This window comes from Calidris pugnax, unplaced genomic scaffold, assembly GCF_001431845.1.
Source record: "Calidris pugnax isolate Ruff unplaced genomic scaffold, ASM143184v1 scaffold91, whole genome shotgun sequence".
NCBI classification, from domain to species: Eukaryota; Metazoa; Chordata; class Aves; order Charadriiformes; family Scolopacidae; genus Calidris; species Calidris pugnax.
This window is the reverse complement of record NW_015090898.1, coordinates 3010778-3023601: the sequence shown is the minus strand read 5'-3', so window position 1 is coordinate 3023601 and position 12824 is coordinate 3010778. Positions and strand designations below refer to the sequence as shown.

Genomic DNA, 12824 nt, shown 5'->3' with positions numbered 1-12824 from the left:
AATCCCTCCTAGAAGTGAATTTAAATTTCTTAACCCTACTGTAAAGTGTTTAAGTTTCAGCTAAAGAGGTAAAGAACATCTACCCCTGTGAAACCTGAGCAAAGTCTTCCATTAATCTTCTTTTAATATTTTAGCTTGCTTTGACAGAACTGCTAACCATGATAAATTACAGTGAATGTCATACATTATATTCTTTATATACATATATATACATACATTTTAAACCATTTAAATCCAGCTAATAGAGTTCATTTTCAGTGATGAAATGCCTGATATGAATATCTGGAAATGTTGAAAAGGATAAAATACAAAACCAAATGGGTTTTACTTCTGTCATGCACAATCTGTGGCACAACAGGCTGGACTGCACCAGGACAATGTGTTGAAATGTACTTCTCTTACATTTCAGTGGGGGTTCCATCACCCAGCTTTTGCTAAAGGATGCAAAACAATAATATTAAACTAGGCAAAAGCTATTTCTGCCAGGAAACCAGTGCACCATTCATTAGGAATGTCTAGAAAATATATGGAAAAAGGATAATGCTAAAGGGGTTTATTCAGATTTTTATTTTTATGAAAAACGAACAGCTGGAGTAATATTATTATTTGGGTGAATCCTAGACATTGTAAACATCCAGGACTCATTTTTGAATTAACAGGGCCTGTACATTATCCTTGATTTGATGGCAGAACACATCTATAAATAATGAAATCTGAGCAATTCTTACAGTAGATTTTTCTCCTACTTCTTCCGGCCAAGCTTTGGTGCCTTCTCAAGGCCTTGAATGTATTTCCGAGGTAGCTGATATTCTTCTGCAACATAACCAAGAGTTCACTTCAGGTAAATATTCACAGCTCAAGAATGAAAATCTGTGTCTTGCTCTACCAAGTCCCACCCGGTTCCAGAACAGACTTACCCAACAGCATCTTGGCCAGGTGATGGACTTGGTTGCCTTGGATCTGGACCTGAACTCTGTCTTTTGTTCCTGGCACGGGGGTGATGGTGGCACTGGCTTGTACTTTCTGTTGCAGAACATTGGCCACGCACTGTGGGTCTAGACCGTACAGCTCAAGGTTCTTGATAATTGTCACCTGCAGGTTTTAAGGATTACTGCAAACATCACTGGTGTAGGTATCAGCAAGTCATGTCTCCTTCATCCCAGAAAAATGAGCTGGCAAGTCATGTCTCCTTCATCCCAGAAAAATCTCTAAAGCTGCTCTCAGAATCTGGGCTCAAACCAATATGGCTGAAACGCCATAATTTTAGTTCTTTTTTTACCTTCTTATTTGATGATCTCTGTGCTACAGTTATGTCGATGGGCTCAATGTTTCCTTTCCTCACAACAGGCTCTTGTCCAAAGAACGTCACCTGGTGTAAGGGTTGCAGTCGTTCAAGGCACCTGAATGAAATCAATACATCCAATTAGTCCATATACAGCAAAGCTGGTGTTAACGATGCTTTTCAGCCTCTCGCAGGTTTTTGTGACTACATGAAAGCCAAGATTCTATGTGTGAGAAGAATTTGTATCTTAAGAAGATAATATGTGATGAGCTTATGCGAAGATTTGCATCCTAGCTGTTATTTAAAGACAGGGACTAATGAAAAGCTAGAAAGCTAGTCCACTGACTTGCAAAAATTATATCTTAGATTGTTCTGGTATTTTTTTTTTTAAATTTTACCAGAGGAAAACCTTCTTTAATTTTGTCTGTAAGCTATTGTTGAGTTGTATTGTTCACAGATCCGTGAAGCAGCTTGTTTAAAATTCACCACAGACTGCGTTACTGTCCCATGAGCAAACCTGGCTCCAGAAATAAAGGAACCAGCTGGAGGTGCCTCAGAAGTGCTGGTGATTGAGAAGCTCAAGGCAAGTAAGACATTGGGGACATTGAGGCAGAGTTTTTCAGTACATGGAAACAGTGGTCTTGTGCCAGATAATCAGGCCTCCTGGATCCAAAAGGTGGGTTGGGTTGTAAATGCAGAAGTTGTATTGCCATGGCCTAAAAATGGTGTTCTCATCTACCTACTGCAAGGGATGGCTTTATAAATCTGTACGTACAGATAATACACAGAAGCAGGCACTGTTTGTTTAGGATGCTTTCCCTGATAAGAGGCTAGTAGGTAAATAAAAAACCACAACAGTTAATGCCAGATGCTTGTTACATGGTGAAGAATGAGAGATCCTTCAAGTGAAGGTCTCTGGAGATTTTTTTGTTGTGTTATCAGTAGGAAGTTACAACGGAGGCAGCTCCAATAACATGTGGCTTTGAGTTGGGTGCAAGAAATCTGTGTAATACAGAAACACCTCACTGGGAAAACAGTCACCTGCTCAAGAGGTCATCCCATTTCAGGTTTGAGATCTCATCTTGTTCTGATTTATCTAACAGGCAGTCGCACAGAACAGCATTCACCTTTACAAAGCTACAAAAACAAAAACAGGCATTAGAAGCAAAAAAAATACACATATTTCCTCTAACTTCAGCATATCCTGTGGAAGCAGGGAAGGACCGCTTTCACCTCTACTTACTTTTTGTTTGTTTCATCAACCAACTCATTAGTCTTCACGTAGTTGATGATGATGTTTCTCACCTCACTGCTTGAGAGGATGCTGCCTTTTCTCCAGAGAAAGAAACGTTTTTAACTTAAAGTAATAAGTAGTTAGGTGTTGGGTTCTGTCACTAAGACAGAAGACAGCAACTACCCTGACTATATTTGGTAGCAACAGCTCAATTAAATTATCTGGGCGTCCTCCTTTCAGTAAACCACACTGTGGGTGGGCAGAATATGCCTTATCCAATGGCAAATTAAGACAACCAAGTAAAATGTACCAATTTTGACACTTGAGCTATCACCTCCTTAGCTGTGAGAGAAGTGATATACTTGCTGAATGCAGTTGTCACAGCCTCTTACCCTTCTTCCCTTTGTGAAGCAAGAAATAGATTCTTGATGCCCAGCACCTTTCCTGACAGCATCTCAGGGCCCTCCCCATGAGGGCTAACAGAATGGCAGCAGCACGGGTTTGTTAGTCTCTTTCTTTGTGTACCAGTGGTTTTTTTGTACTTTTCTAGTGCTTACTTGTGTCCAGATTCCTGAAAGAGTGGGACCATTTTTGCTGAGACCCCATACAGTGGAATGATTTCAGGAGCATGGTACGCTTGCTCTCTGTCTTCACTCTTGCTCTCTTGGGCAGCGGAGGCTGAAGAAAATCCTTCAGGTACCACAAATGCTCTAATGCTGAAAACAGAATGATTTGGTGTGAGTGGAAGGGATTGAAACTTATCACTTCTATTTCATTGAGACACTAAAAGTTAGCAGAGCCGTGCAGAAAGCTTTCTGGTCTGTTTTATAACATGCCAGTTCCTCCAAATGCATCCCATTGCAGTGGGGGCCTGTGTCTGCAGATTAAAGGACACGATGAAAGAACAGTATTTTGAAGTATTAGCTGCTTTAATAAAATAATAGATTTGGCACTTTTCACTCTGAGTGAAGCCCTGTATGTTGGGGAAAAAGAAAATCTCTCCTGCTGTTCTAAGCATATTTGACTCTTGTAATTAGAGACAACTGCCATAATTCAAAGCATGCAGCCCCATTCCACAGAATCCCTAGAATTACATTTATAAAAAAACAACCCAACTGCACTCTCCACAAATGTACTGAAATGATTCTTTAGTGAACAGTGATAAAAGATCTGGAAGAGAGGGGTAAGAACTGGCTCAGTGCAGGAGCTGGAGTCTCGTTTCATGGAGCAGAGCTGCACTTTCTGTGCTTGAAGGTAAGAGAATTGACAAACTGAGCTGGAGTGTGTCTGTCTCCTGATGATAAGGCCAAGTATAATGAAAGAAAAGTTAATGCAGAAAGTCAAAGTAATCCTGGTTCTTTCCAAAGGCAGAAGAGAAGATATGCTTATATCTACTGAAATATTCTCCTCTCCATTAGTTGCCAAGGAGACGTTATACACCAGGCAGCCTCAGGCCCACTGGGAAATTCCATGAGAGTGCAAATGTGCCGATATGCAGCAGGAACAAGGAGGATGTTCTCAATGTGAGGTAACTATTAATCATTGGAAAGATAACAGAAACACCAATAGAGGAATCTGGTAATAAGTAACTGAAAGTACAGAAGTATTTGTGCAAATCAATATTTGTACGGAAAAACACAGCAAATGTTTTGGGTTTTTTTCATTTTTTTGAGATTATAACTTTGGCTTCTGGTTTTGCAAAGTGCTTGATTTGATCCTTTATGACATTCTACATTCTGAGACTGTAGTTTCATGAGCATTTTTTTAGCAGCAGTGTCACCTTTTTACTGGAGTTACTGTTGAGACAGGTGAGTTCACCTCAAGCTGAGCAATGAGCCCTGCAGAGATGGAATGGGGAGGGGGAGAACTGCTTAAACTGGAAGGGCATAAACCAGTCACTGTTAAATAGATGGAAAGCTGCCTGATGGGTTTCAAACCTTCTTGCCTCTCTTCCCCCAGCAACCACCAAGAAACCCATGCAAACTATCAAGACACTGTCAGAGAAATGTGCTTTTCAGTGACTGCCAACAGGCTCAATGCTGTAACTCTTTTATTAGCATCCACACTGGAAGCCAGAAATTTGTCACTAACACTGCAAAAATATTGCAATTGATTGGGGTATAAAACCCCTCCACAGCATATTAAGATTAGAAAATGAGGGCTGCTACAGCTATTCAGAACAGGAACTCAAGCAGAGTATAGGTAATAGAGCTGGAAGTAGCTGATTCCACTTTCTTTCAGAGACTGCCAACTCTAGCAAAGACTACAATATTCCACGTACTCTGGATGTTTCCAGTCCACTTCCACGATGCTCTCCACACCTTTGCTCAGCTCCTTCACATGTAAGATCTGCTGCTGCTGCATACATTGCAGGAACTTCGAGAACTGAAGGAAGCAACAATCAGAAATGTGGAGTCAAGCATTTTAAATTCCTGTTCCCGTGTTTCTGACTGCCCTTAAGTTACTTGCTAAATCAGAAAAACATCTTTAAGAAAAACAAACCAGCATGCCACCCACACCTCTGCTTCTCTAAGCACAGCAATTGCTAAGGAGCCATGAGTGCCTCTGTCTGGCCCTAAAACAGAGTAAAAGCAGTTGTTCCTCTTTCAGGTCTGCCATCTCTTTGCTCTGAGATGTTCTTAGCCAAATCATAGAACATCTCACACAGACAACTGTGTGGCCTCTGCCAAGGCACATTGTCTTGCTTGTCATCTACACAACGGGGACAGTATTGTCTCATTTTCTCTTCATTTTTGTTCCTTAGCAGCTTTAGAAAGAGAATGGCCTCTTCTTGCAAGTAACTGCACTGTCCCACAAGACCAGAACCCTTCAATAGCTATCGCAGCACACAGCAGCAGGTAGCACTACCTGCATTCAAAGCACATCAATGCTCATGCTTTTGGGACAATTTCTTTTCTCCCCGGACCCCACAGGAGCAGAGAGTTGAGAAAAAGAACTTGGCTTTTAAGAACAGCTTCTCGGGGTTTTTTGTCTATTTGTCTTATGCTTGAACAATTTTTACTTCAAATTTTTTCTCTCCTTCCATTCCTTATTTCAATTAATGCAAAAAAAAAAACCAACCCAACAAAAAATCTCACCTTCTTATAGCTTGATTTCTTTATGTCCAGTTGTTGACCAGCAGGGCTATAAATGGATTTTTTTAAAAGTTCTTTAGTTATAAGTCACCCTTCGTTTTTCTTACATCTTGCTACTTATGCTAGAAGTTTCTTAACAGCAAAAAATACAAATCACACAGAGAAAGAATTACTTCAAACAAGCTAACAAATAGAACATCATGAGTGGAACTAGCACTGAGGTTCCTGTGGGTAGGCAAACAGCCATTTAAGTGACTAAGCAGCCGTGGAACAAATGCCAGCCAATTTAATTTAGCTACCCAGTGCCTATCTGGGTCTGCACAGTCCTTACATCAAAGTATTTGCAGTAAGAAGTGAGCATAGTCTTAGATAACCTTAGATAAGGACTGAATTTTACTTTTGCGTCAAAATCTTCATCTTAAATACCGCACCGGATCTCCACAGTTTTAAAGCCAAAAACCCAACATGCAAATCCAAAGAGAGTCTTCTTCTTACCACGTACCAGCATGAGAACATATGGCTGCGGAGAAATGTGCTGGTGAGCAGAGGGAGATCCGACTTCTTTACTTTGCATTTTAAGGCATGAAAAAAACACTGGTTAAATAATGCATCCATTTGCTCTGCAGGGAAAGAAAGGACAAGTAAAATATAAGTAGTCTCTTCTTTCAGACTGTCCTTCAGAGCACACAGAACTGTCTGGAACACACAGGGTGGGTAGAGGCTTCAGCAAACCAAAGGGGCACAGTTTGGTTTCATTTGTGTGCAAAGATACCTTGTGGAGTCCTACTGTCCTCAGCTTCCTGCTGAACCTCCGTGGTGGCATCTTCAGCTGTTTCTGCAGCTCTGTTCTCATGGGGCTCCTCCTTTCCCATCGATATTGCACAAGAGTCTCCCTCCTTCAGGCTCAAACCACCAACGTCCACGTGCTGCAATGGCTCAGTGGAGAAGCTGCTGAGAGGCTCGTTCCCCTCCGGCTCTTCCTCATCTTCAGCACTCTCCTTTTCAGCAGAATCTGTTACCAAGGGAGCTAAGGTAGGAGGATAAGATTTGTCACCATATTCCCTATAAAAGGAAGAAAAAGCATAACATAGCTTTCTGTTTACTGCTTCGAAGCCAACAGGACAATGAGCAAATGTCACCCTGATAAAAGGCACTGGCAGTTGCAGGGGTCTTTTTCTGCATCCTTAGGACTATAAAATTTATTTTTAATGCATCTTCCTCCATAAACTCTATGTTCCCCACATGAATCTTAATTTAAAACCGAGCAGATGAGTTGAATCCAAACACAGAGCACTCATTCATTTGGTGGAGACTGGCACAGTTTAACCATTTTTAAGCAAAAATGATTCAAAGTTCAAATGATCAAGATGATTCAAAGAACAGTAAGATTTTCTAAGCTCAGAGTAACAGGGATGTTCTAGCTTCATTTTTATAATAAGTACACTCAGGTTGAAGGAAATTAATCAAGTGAATAATTTTATATATCCATTTCCAGTATGTATATAATGGACAGATGTCAGGACAGACACCTGCTTCTGTTGGAAAAGCGCAGTCATCAAAAACATGTAGCTGAAACATTAATAATGGTTATATGATGCATCTTCCTCCATAAACTCTATGTTCCCCACATGAATCTTAATTTAAAACCGAGCAGATGAGTTGAATCCAAACACAGAGCACTCATTCATTTGGTGGAGACTGGCACAGTTTAACCATTTTTAAGCAAAAATGATTCAAAGTTCAAATGATCAAGATGATTCAAAGAACAGTAAGATTTTCTAAGCTCAGAGTAACAGGGATGTTCTAGCTTCATTTTTATAATAAGTACACTCAGGTTGAAGGAAATTAATCAAGTGAATAATTTTATATATCCATTTCCAGTATGTATATAATGGACAGATGTCAGGACAGACACCTGCTTCTGTCAGAAAAGCGCAGTCATCAAAAATATGTAGCTGAAACATTAATAATGGTCAAATCTAAACTGTAACCAAATAATTCAGTATGTTGAACTGACAGATTAATCTTACTGGGGCACAGATATTGGTTTTAGTAAACAGAAGAGACTTGGCACTGTACCCACCAGAGGTGATCCAGGTAAGTGTGCAGCACCGCAAAGCCCTTCCCTTTCATTCCAGCAGCCAGCATCTCCGCGGTGGCCATGGTGGCAACTGCCACTGCTACTGGAGCTCTGGGAAAAGAAGGGAATATTTCAGCAGGACAAACACACTCTGCTCCTTGGACAAAGACTGTGCCATTATGATATACTCAATTTCTTTAACAGTGTCCTAGTTCTCTACAACCCATTTGGTTTGTTTTTTCTAAAGTATGTAGGTATTTTCTGGTTTTGTCCCATCTTTCTGGTATTACACAAACACACTCTGCTCCTTGGACAAAGACTGTGCCATTATGATATACTCAATTTCTTTAACAGTGTCCTAGTTCTCTACAACCCATTTGGTTTGTTTTTTCTAAAGTATGTAGGGATTTTCTGGTTTTGTCCCATCTTTCTGGTATTATGTAAATTCTTCCAAAGAATCCCAAGGATGTGTGAGCTGTGACACCGAAGTGAACGTTCTGTAGTGACACATTCTTTGCCTTAATGGAGTACAAGAAGTGTACACAGTGCCAAAAGAGACCAGCAGTGAGCAGGGGGGAAACCAACAGCTTTAGCACTGCTCCCTCGTTCTGAACTTCCTCACAGACAAAAAGACAACTGTGCAGAATACTATCTTTTGTTAAAAAAATTACTCTGTTTCAAAACCAACCTACCAGTTGTGCCCCCACAGGTCCAAAAAAACTAATGTGTAGAGCTGTCCACCCAAGCTCAAACATAGCCTAACCCAGAAACTGAAGTGGGTTCTTTTTCTGCTGTATTTTCCATTGGTTGGGTCCACAGTGCATCAAATGCATGAGAACGATTCTGGTTTTATTTCTTCAACCCCCCCAGAGTCTTCCTGTAAAAAAAACCAGCTTCCTTTCATTTTTAGTTTCTAAGAAAAGGTATGAATAAAGAATCCTCTGTACCTGTTTCCCAAGAGGGTGACAGCACAGAGCGTGCCCCGCTCCACTTGAGGAAAGCCAGAAGATGGCACCACAACTCCTGGCAGCATCAGATCTGAAGGAAAGGAATAAAGCACATCCTTTTCTCAATGAAAGACTCAGCCCCCAGCACCTCCACCCCCATCCCTCCTGTTACTCAGCAAAAACACAAGCCTGCTCAGAGCTGAGCACATGCCAGATTCAACATGATTCTCTGTTTCTCCTACGGCAGCACTTCTTGCTCCCACCCTATGGAGTAAAGGATCTGATTCACAAGGGTGCTGGGCACATCCCAAAAAACTGCAGGAGATCTAAGCACGCTCATCCCCTTGCCCTGTCAGGCCCACAGGGAGTACTGTTTTTAACAGAAAGGTATAGGCTCCCAGCCTAGAGAGCATCACTCTTCATTAATGACATAGACAGAGAAAGAAGATGTGTCTGGAAATTCCATTTACTCTTCCCTGTCCCAAGGGCAGGTTATCCCAGCAGCTCTCTGGCTGAAAAGTGAATTGCCTAAAATTAGTTACTGCTGGCCCAACCCTCCTGATCTGGCACAATAGCTGCACTCTGCTGTGAACTCTCCTCAGCACGAGGCAGCAGCTCCTTGCCATCTGCACAGACACAGCACACCTTGTTGTGTGCTTCCTTCTGCTTCCCATACCTGGGGTGAATCGACTGGCACGTCACTGAAGAACAGTTTTTCATGCTCCACATATGGCACCACGTCATCACCAAATTATGCAAAGAGCATCTGCTCTCCCTCATCGCAGCTATAATCGTCTAGAGCTTGCAGTCTCCTGGCCTGACCCGTGTTCCATGGTTTGCTTTTGAAGGCATCTCACTTTTTTCCTCAGCATTATAGATTTAACGTGTATGCTGAAGAAGCCAACAACATTTTTTCCTCCCATTTCACTGTCACAACTATTTTCAGCAAATCTAGAATGAGCTCTGCCACTGCAACCAAGGCTCCATGTCTCTGAGGACAAAAATCACATAAAGACCTCCACGTGACAAGGTAAGTACCACGTGTGTATTGGGTAAATAACCAGGGCAGAGAGTAGACACTTCAATTCACACAACAGACATCATGAACAGCACTGCCTTGCTTCTCCTCTTTGTAACCTAAACCTGCTCCTTCCCTCCCTCTGGACAGTCTTGTGCCTTCCTTTCTGAGATGTGGTCCTACCTCTCCTCTCTGCCTTTGTTGCCTTTGTTGGCTATTGTCTCAGTGGCCAGCTTCTTATCTTTGGATTCTACCCAGAGGTAGCCTTGTTGCCACGGGAGATGAATGACCTGCAGCCCTCTTTCATCCACCTCCTTCCCCCATTAGGGAGACTCTTTTTTTTCCCCCAGAAACTAGGTCGCTACAAGTCAGCAGCAAGGCTTGCTCCAGTGCCTATCAATCACAGATACACGTTCAAGCACTTTATTTCCCCAAAAGCAAATAAAGTAAACAGAGGGACTTGAGTTATACTTCAGATACCATGTAATGGAAAAAAGACATCTCTCCCTACACGTACACTTCCATTTACAGACTAAGGCCACAGCAGATGCAATTTAATCTTTTTCTGGTTGAGCAGTTCTGCAATTTAAAGTTTATAAAGCCCTGATTCTCGCGAGTCTGAACTGCATCCAAAGCAGGTTCCAGAAACTAAGACTCCTTTCTTGTTAGTCTTGATCCATAATTAGGTGGTAGAGCCAGTAACCCAGGAATTTGAATCCAACCTCAGCTGCACAATTTACTCGACAGTGATTACAACTCTACATTCCAATATAAACTCACTTCTTACCCATAGGATAAGCCAGTTCATCTCTGACCTGACACGAAGCGGGGTGGCAGCAAAGGAACTCAGCTGCTCAAGGAGTTACAAAAAAGACAGATGAATGACACAGGCAGTTCTGTGTCCCAGTTCAGAGCTGCTGACCACCCCGAGATGGTATTTCCAAATCTGAGATTCCCACATGGAACATGTTAACTGCATTTAAACAGCTACATCTACTTTGTTTCATCCACAAACTTTTTTACAGCTTATCTACGTACCTTTTTACCACACCACTATGAATTACTCTGTGAGTAATTGTTCTTTATACTTGTTTGCTTTTCGTTTGTTTCAGGTCCATTTTTGCCACTGGGAAAGACAACATCAAAAAAAGCCCCGAAGGCAACTCCTTTTTGTAACACAATGTGACAAAGTCCTGGTTCTCTTACCTGCTCCTCCTGCTAGTTTCTGTAGCACAGGGGGCCATGTTGTAAAAGCAGGGAGCAGATCCGGGTAGACCCACAGGGTGTACACTGTCCCAAAACAGAACAGAAATTTAAAGATGCATCATTAAAAACTTCTCCAGCTGCTGCTTCTGCCCATCTTTAAGCAGGACAAAATGAACCACAACTAAACACTCTCCTGTTCCTCAGGTAACCAAAAACCCTGAAGTCAGAACAATCCTACAATAATTAGTAGATGTGATGGAGAAAAATAAACTACTAGTTAATTCAAGCTCTTGTGAATTATTATAAAGGATATAGACAAGTGTTTACATTATTTTCCTTAAATCAAGGACGCTTTGAGCTAAAATGCTACCCCAATAGGGAAGAATTGGTGGGTATGGGAAAAATAAAAGCATAGAGTATGAGAGCAATTCATTGCCTACTTCCAGGGCTGCCTGGAAGGTGGACATCATGCCTCTTGGAATTACACCGTGCAGTGGACAAAAAAGAGAAGAGGGGCTAAGATGCTAAACTATGGCTAAAAGACTTGTTTCCTTGGTTTTAACCTCAATTTCCTTTTTGCGGAAAGAATCCAGAAATGCCACTGATTTCACAAAGGTGTTGGTAGAATAAAGGCACTAAAGGTTATGGAGTGTACGGATAATATAGTGATAGGGTAAGTACTTAAGATGGACACAAGGGAATCTTTTGGGGAAAGGCGGATGCCCAGTAAATAAAAAGGACTATTCTAGTCCACTCCTCATACCTGTTGGATACAGAGCCTTCTCAATTTCAAACAGTATTGGGTTCCTGTTATTCATGTAAACAGTGATGGCCTCCCCCTTGTGCGAGTATATTTTGATGACATTAAGCTCTTCCTTGTTTGGAATAAACTCAGACAATTGTTCAGCACTAAGGTTAGGAAAAGCTGCTGCAACATCAGCTCGTAGTTTCCTCCTGTAATGATAAAAATCACAAGTGTGTTACAAAGCTGTCTGGGCCATCCCTCAAAATAATCCCTAGATCAGTCGTCACTATTTTGTTGGCTGCTCATGAGATTCCTGTTTTTTCACAGAAGATAATTTGAAGCGTTTGTGTCCGAGTTTATAAATGAGAAATCTGCCTGCCAGAATAATACTGGCAAAAGTCCAACTATGTCCACGTCCTTCCTTAAAAGTCTGCTTACAGCTGCTGTTGCCCTCTTTGTCCCTGTTTTGCAGTGATTTCGTTACAAATCTGGCGGGCAGGAACAGGGGTGCAGCCAGATTTCCCTCTCCCCAGGTTTAACTGATGTTTAAGACGTGGTGACCGGCACAAGGGGGGTTTTGGGGTCATTCACAGCGGTGGCAAGTGGATCTGAGAGATGGGCAAGTCATCCGAGCATCATGAGGCGAGCACAGAAGGAAGGGTGAGCCAGGCCTCGATGGGACAATTCAGTAAAGTCTTGTTTAATTTGAAAAGCGCACTCTGTATTTAAAATGTCCATGTTTACCACCAAAGCAAGGCGAAAGCGGCCGCAGGTCCCTGCCTACCCCCGGCCCGGGTCTCTAAGGAGGACAAGCCGCCGCCGCCGGGCCGAACCGCCGCTCCGGCCGCCTCCCGCGGGGCACCGGGACCGATTCCCGGCCGAGGGAATCCCAGGCGGGACTGGGCCGATCCCCCTCCTCGGCGCGGCGGGGGTCCCCGGCCCGGCACTCACCGATCGGACCCCTTGATGGCGGTGTTGGATCTCACCCGGAACGCCCTGGAGAACATGGCGGGCCCGCGCCCCGGCCGCCGCCGCCGCCGCCGCCGCTCTCCCTCCCCTCAGGCCGCGGCAGCCGCCATGGCGCCGTCCAGCTGTACAAAAGCGTCCGGCTGGAAACCGCCTCCCTCAGCCCGCCCCGGCCCGTTCCCCCCGCGCCCACCGCCCCAGGGCCCGGCGGGTTTTTCTCCTCACGGAGCCTCTTCCCCAGCGCTTTGTTC

General features: G+C 43.0%; 1 protein-coding gene across 2 annotated transcripts; it reads right to left on the bottom strand.

Annotated features, from left to right (window-relative positions):
- Positions 1 to 548: 548 nt before the first annotated feature.
- On the bottom strand, positions 549 to 12752 carry EIF2D (eukaryotic translation initiation factor 2D). Of its 2 annotated transcripts, XM_014948510.1 has the most exons (15): positions 12559 to 12748; positions 11626 to 11816; positions 10863 to 10946; positions 8639 to 8729; positions 7695 to 7802; positions 6384 to 6673; positions 6114 to 6231; positions 5615 to 5660; positions 4798 to 4901; positions 3074 to 3232; positions 2526 to 2615; positions 2324 to 2419; positions 1280 to 1400; positions 918 to 1092; positions 549 to 813 (listed from the first exon to the last, which is right to left on the bottom strand). In XM_014948510.1, exons 1-15 carry the CDS (start codon positions 12612 to 12614, stop codon positions 743 to 745), a joined length of 1800 nt encoding a protein of 599 aa, XP_014803996.1. In that variant the 5' UTR covers positions 12615 to 12748; the 3' UTR covers positions 549 to 742. The 2 variants fall into 2 exon arrangements, with proteins under 2 accessions (XP_014803996.1, XP_014803997.1); XM_014948511.1 differs by lacking the exon at positions 549 to 813 and having other exon boundaries at positions 1046 to 1175; positions 1209 to 1400; positions 12559 to 12752.
- Positions 12753 to 12824: the final 72 nt, after the last annotated feature.

What these genes read in the sequence shown, in the direction of transcription:
- EIF2D (XM_014948510.1), bottom strand. Translation starts at nt 12,614, where the DNA reads ATGTTCTCCAGGGCGTTCCGGGTGAGATCCAACACCGCCATCAAGGGG. An exon ending in GGACAGTAGGACTCCACAAG is followed by an intron (nt 6,232 to 6,383) that starts GTATCTTTGCAC and finishes CTTTCCCTGCAG; the next exon opens with AGCAAATGGATGCATTATTT. An exon ending in GTGGACTGGAAACATCCAGA is followed by an intron (nt 3,233 to 4,797) that starts GTACGTGGAATA and finishes TTCTGTTTTCAG; the next exon opens with CATTAGAGCATTTGTGGTAC.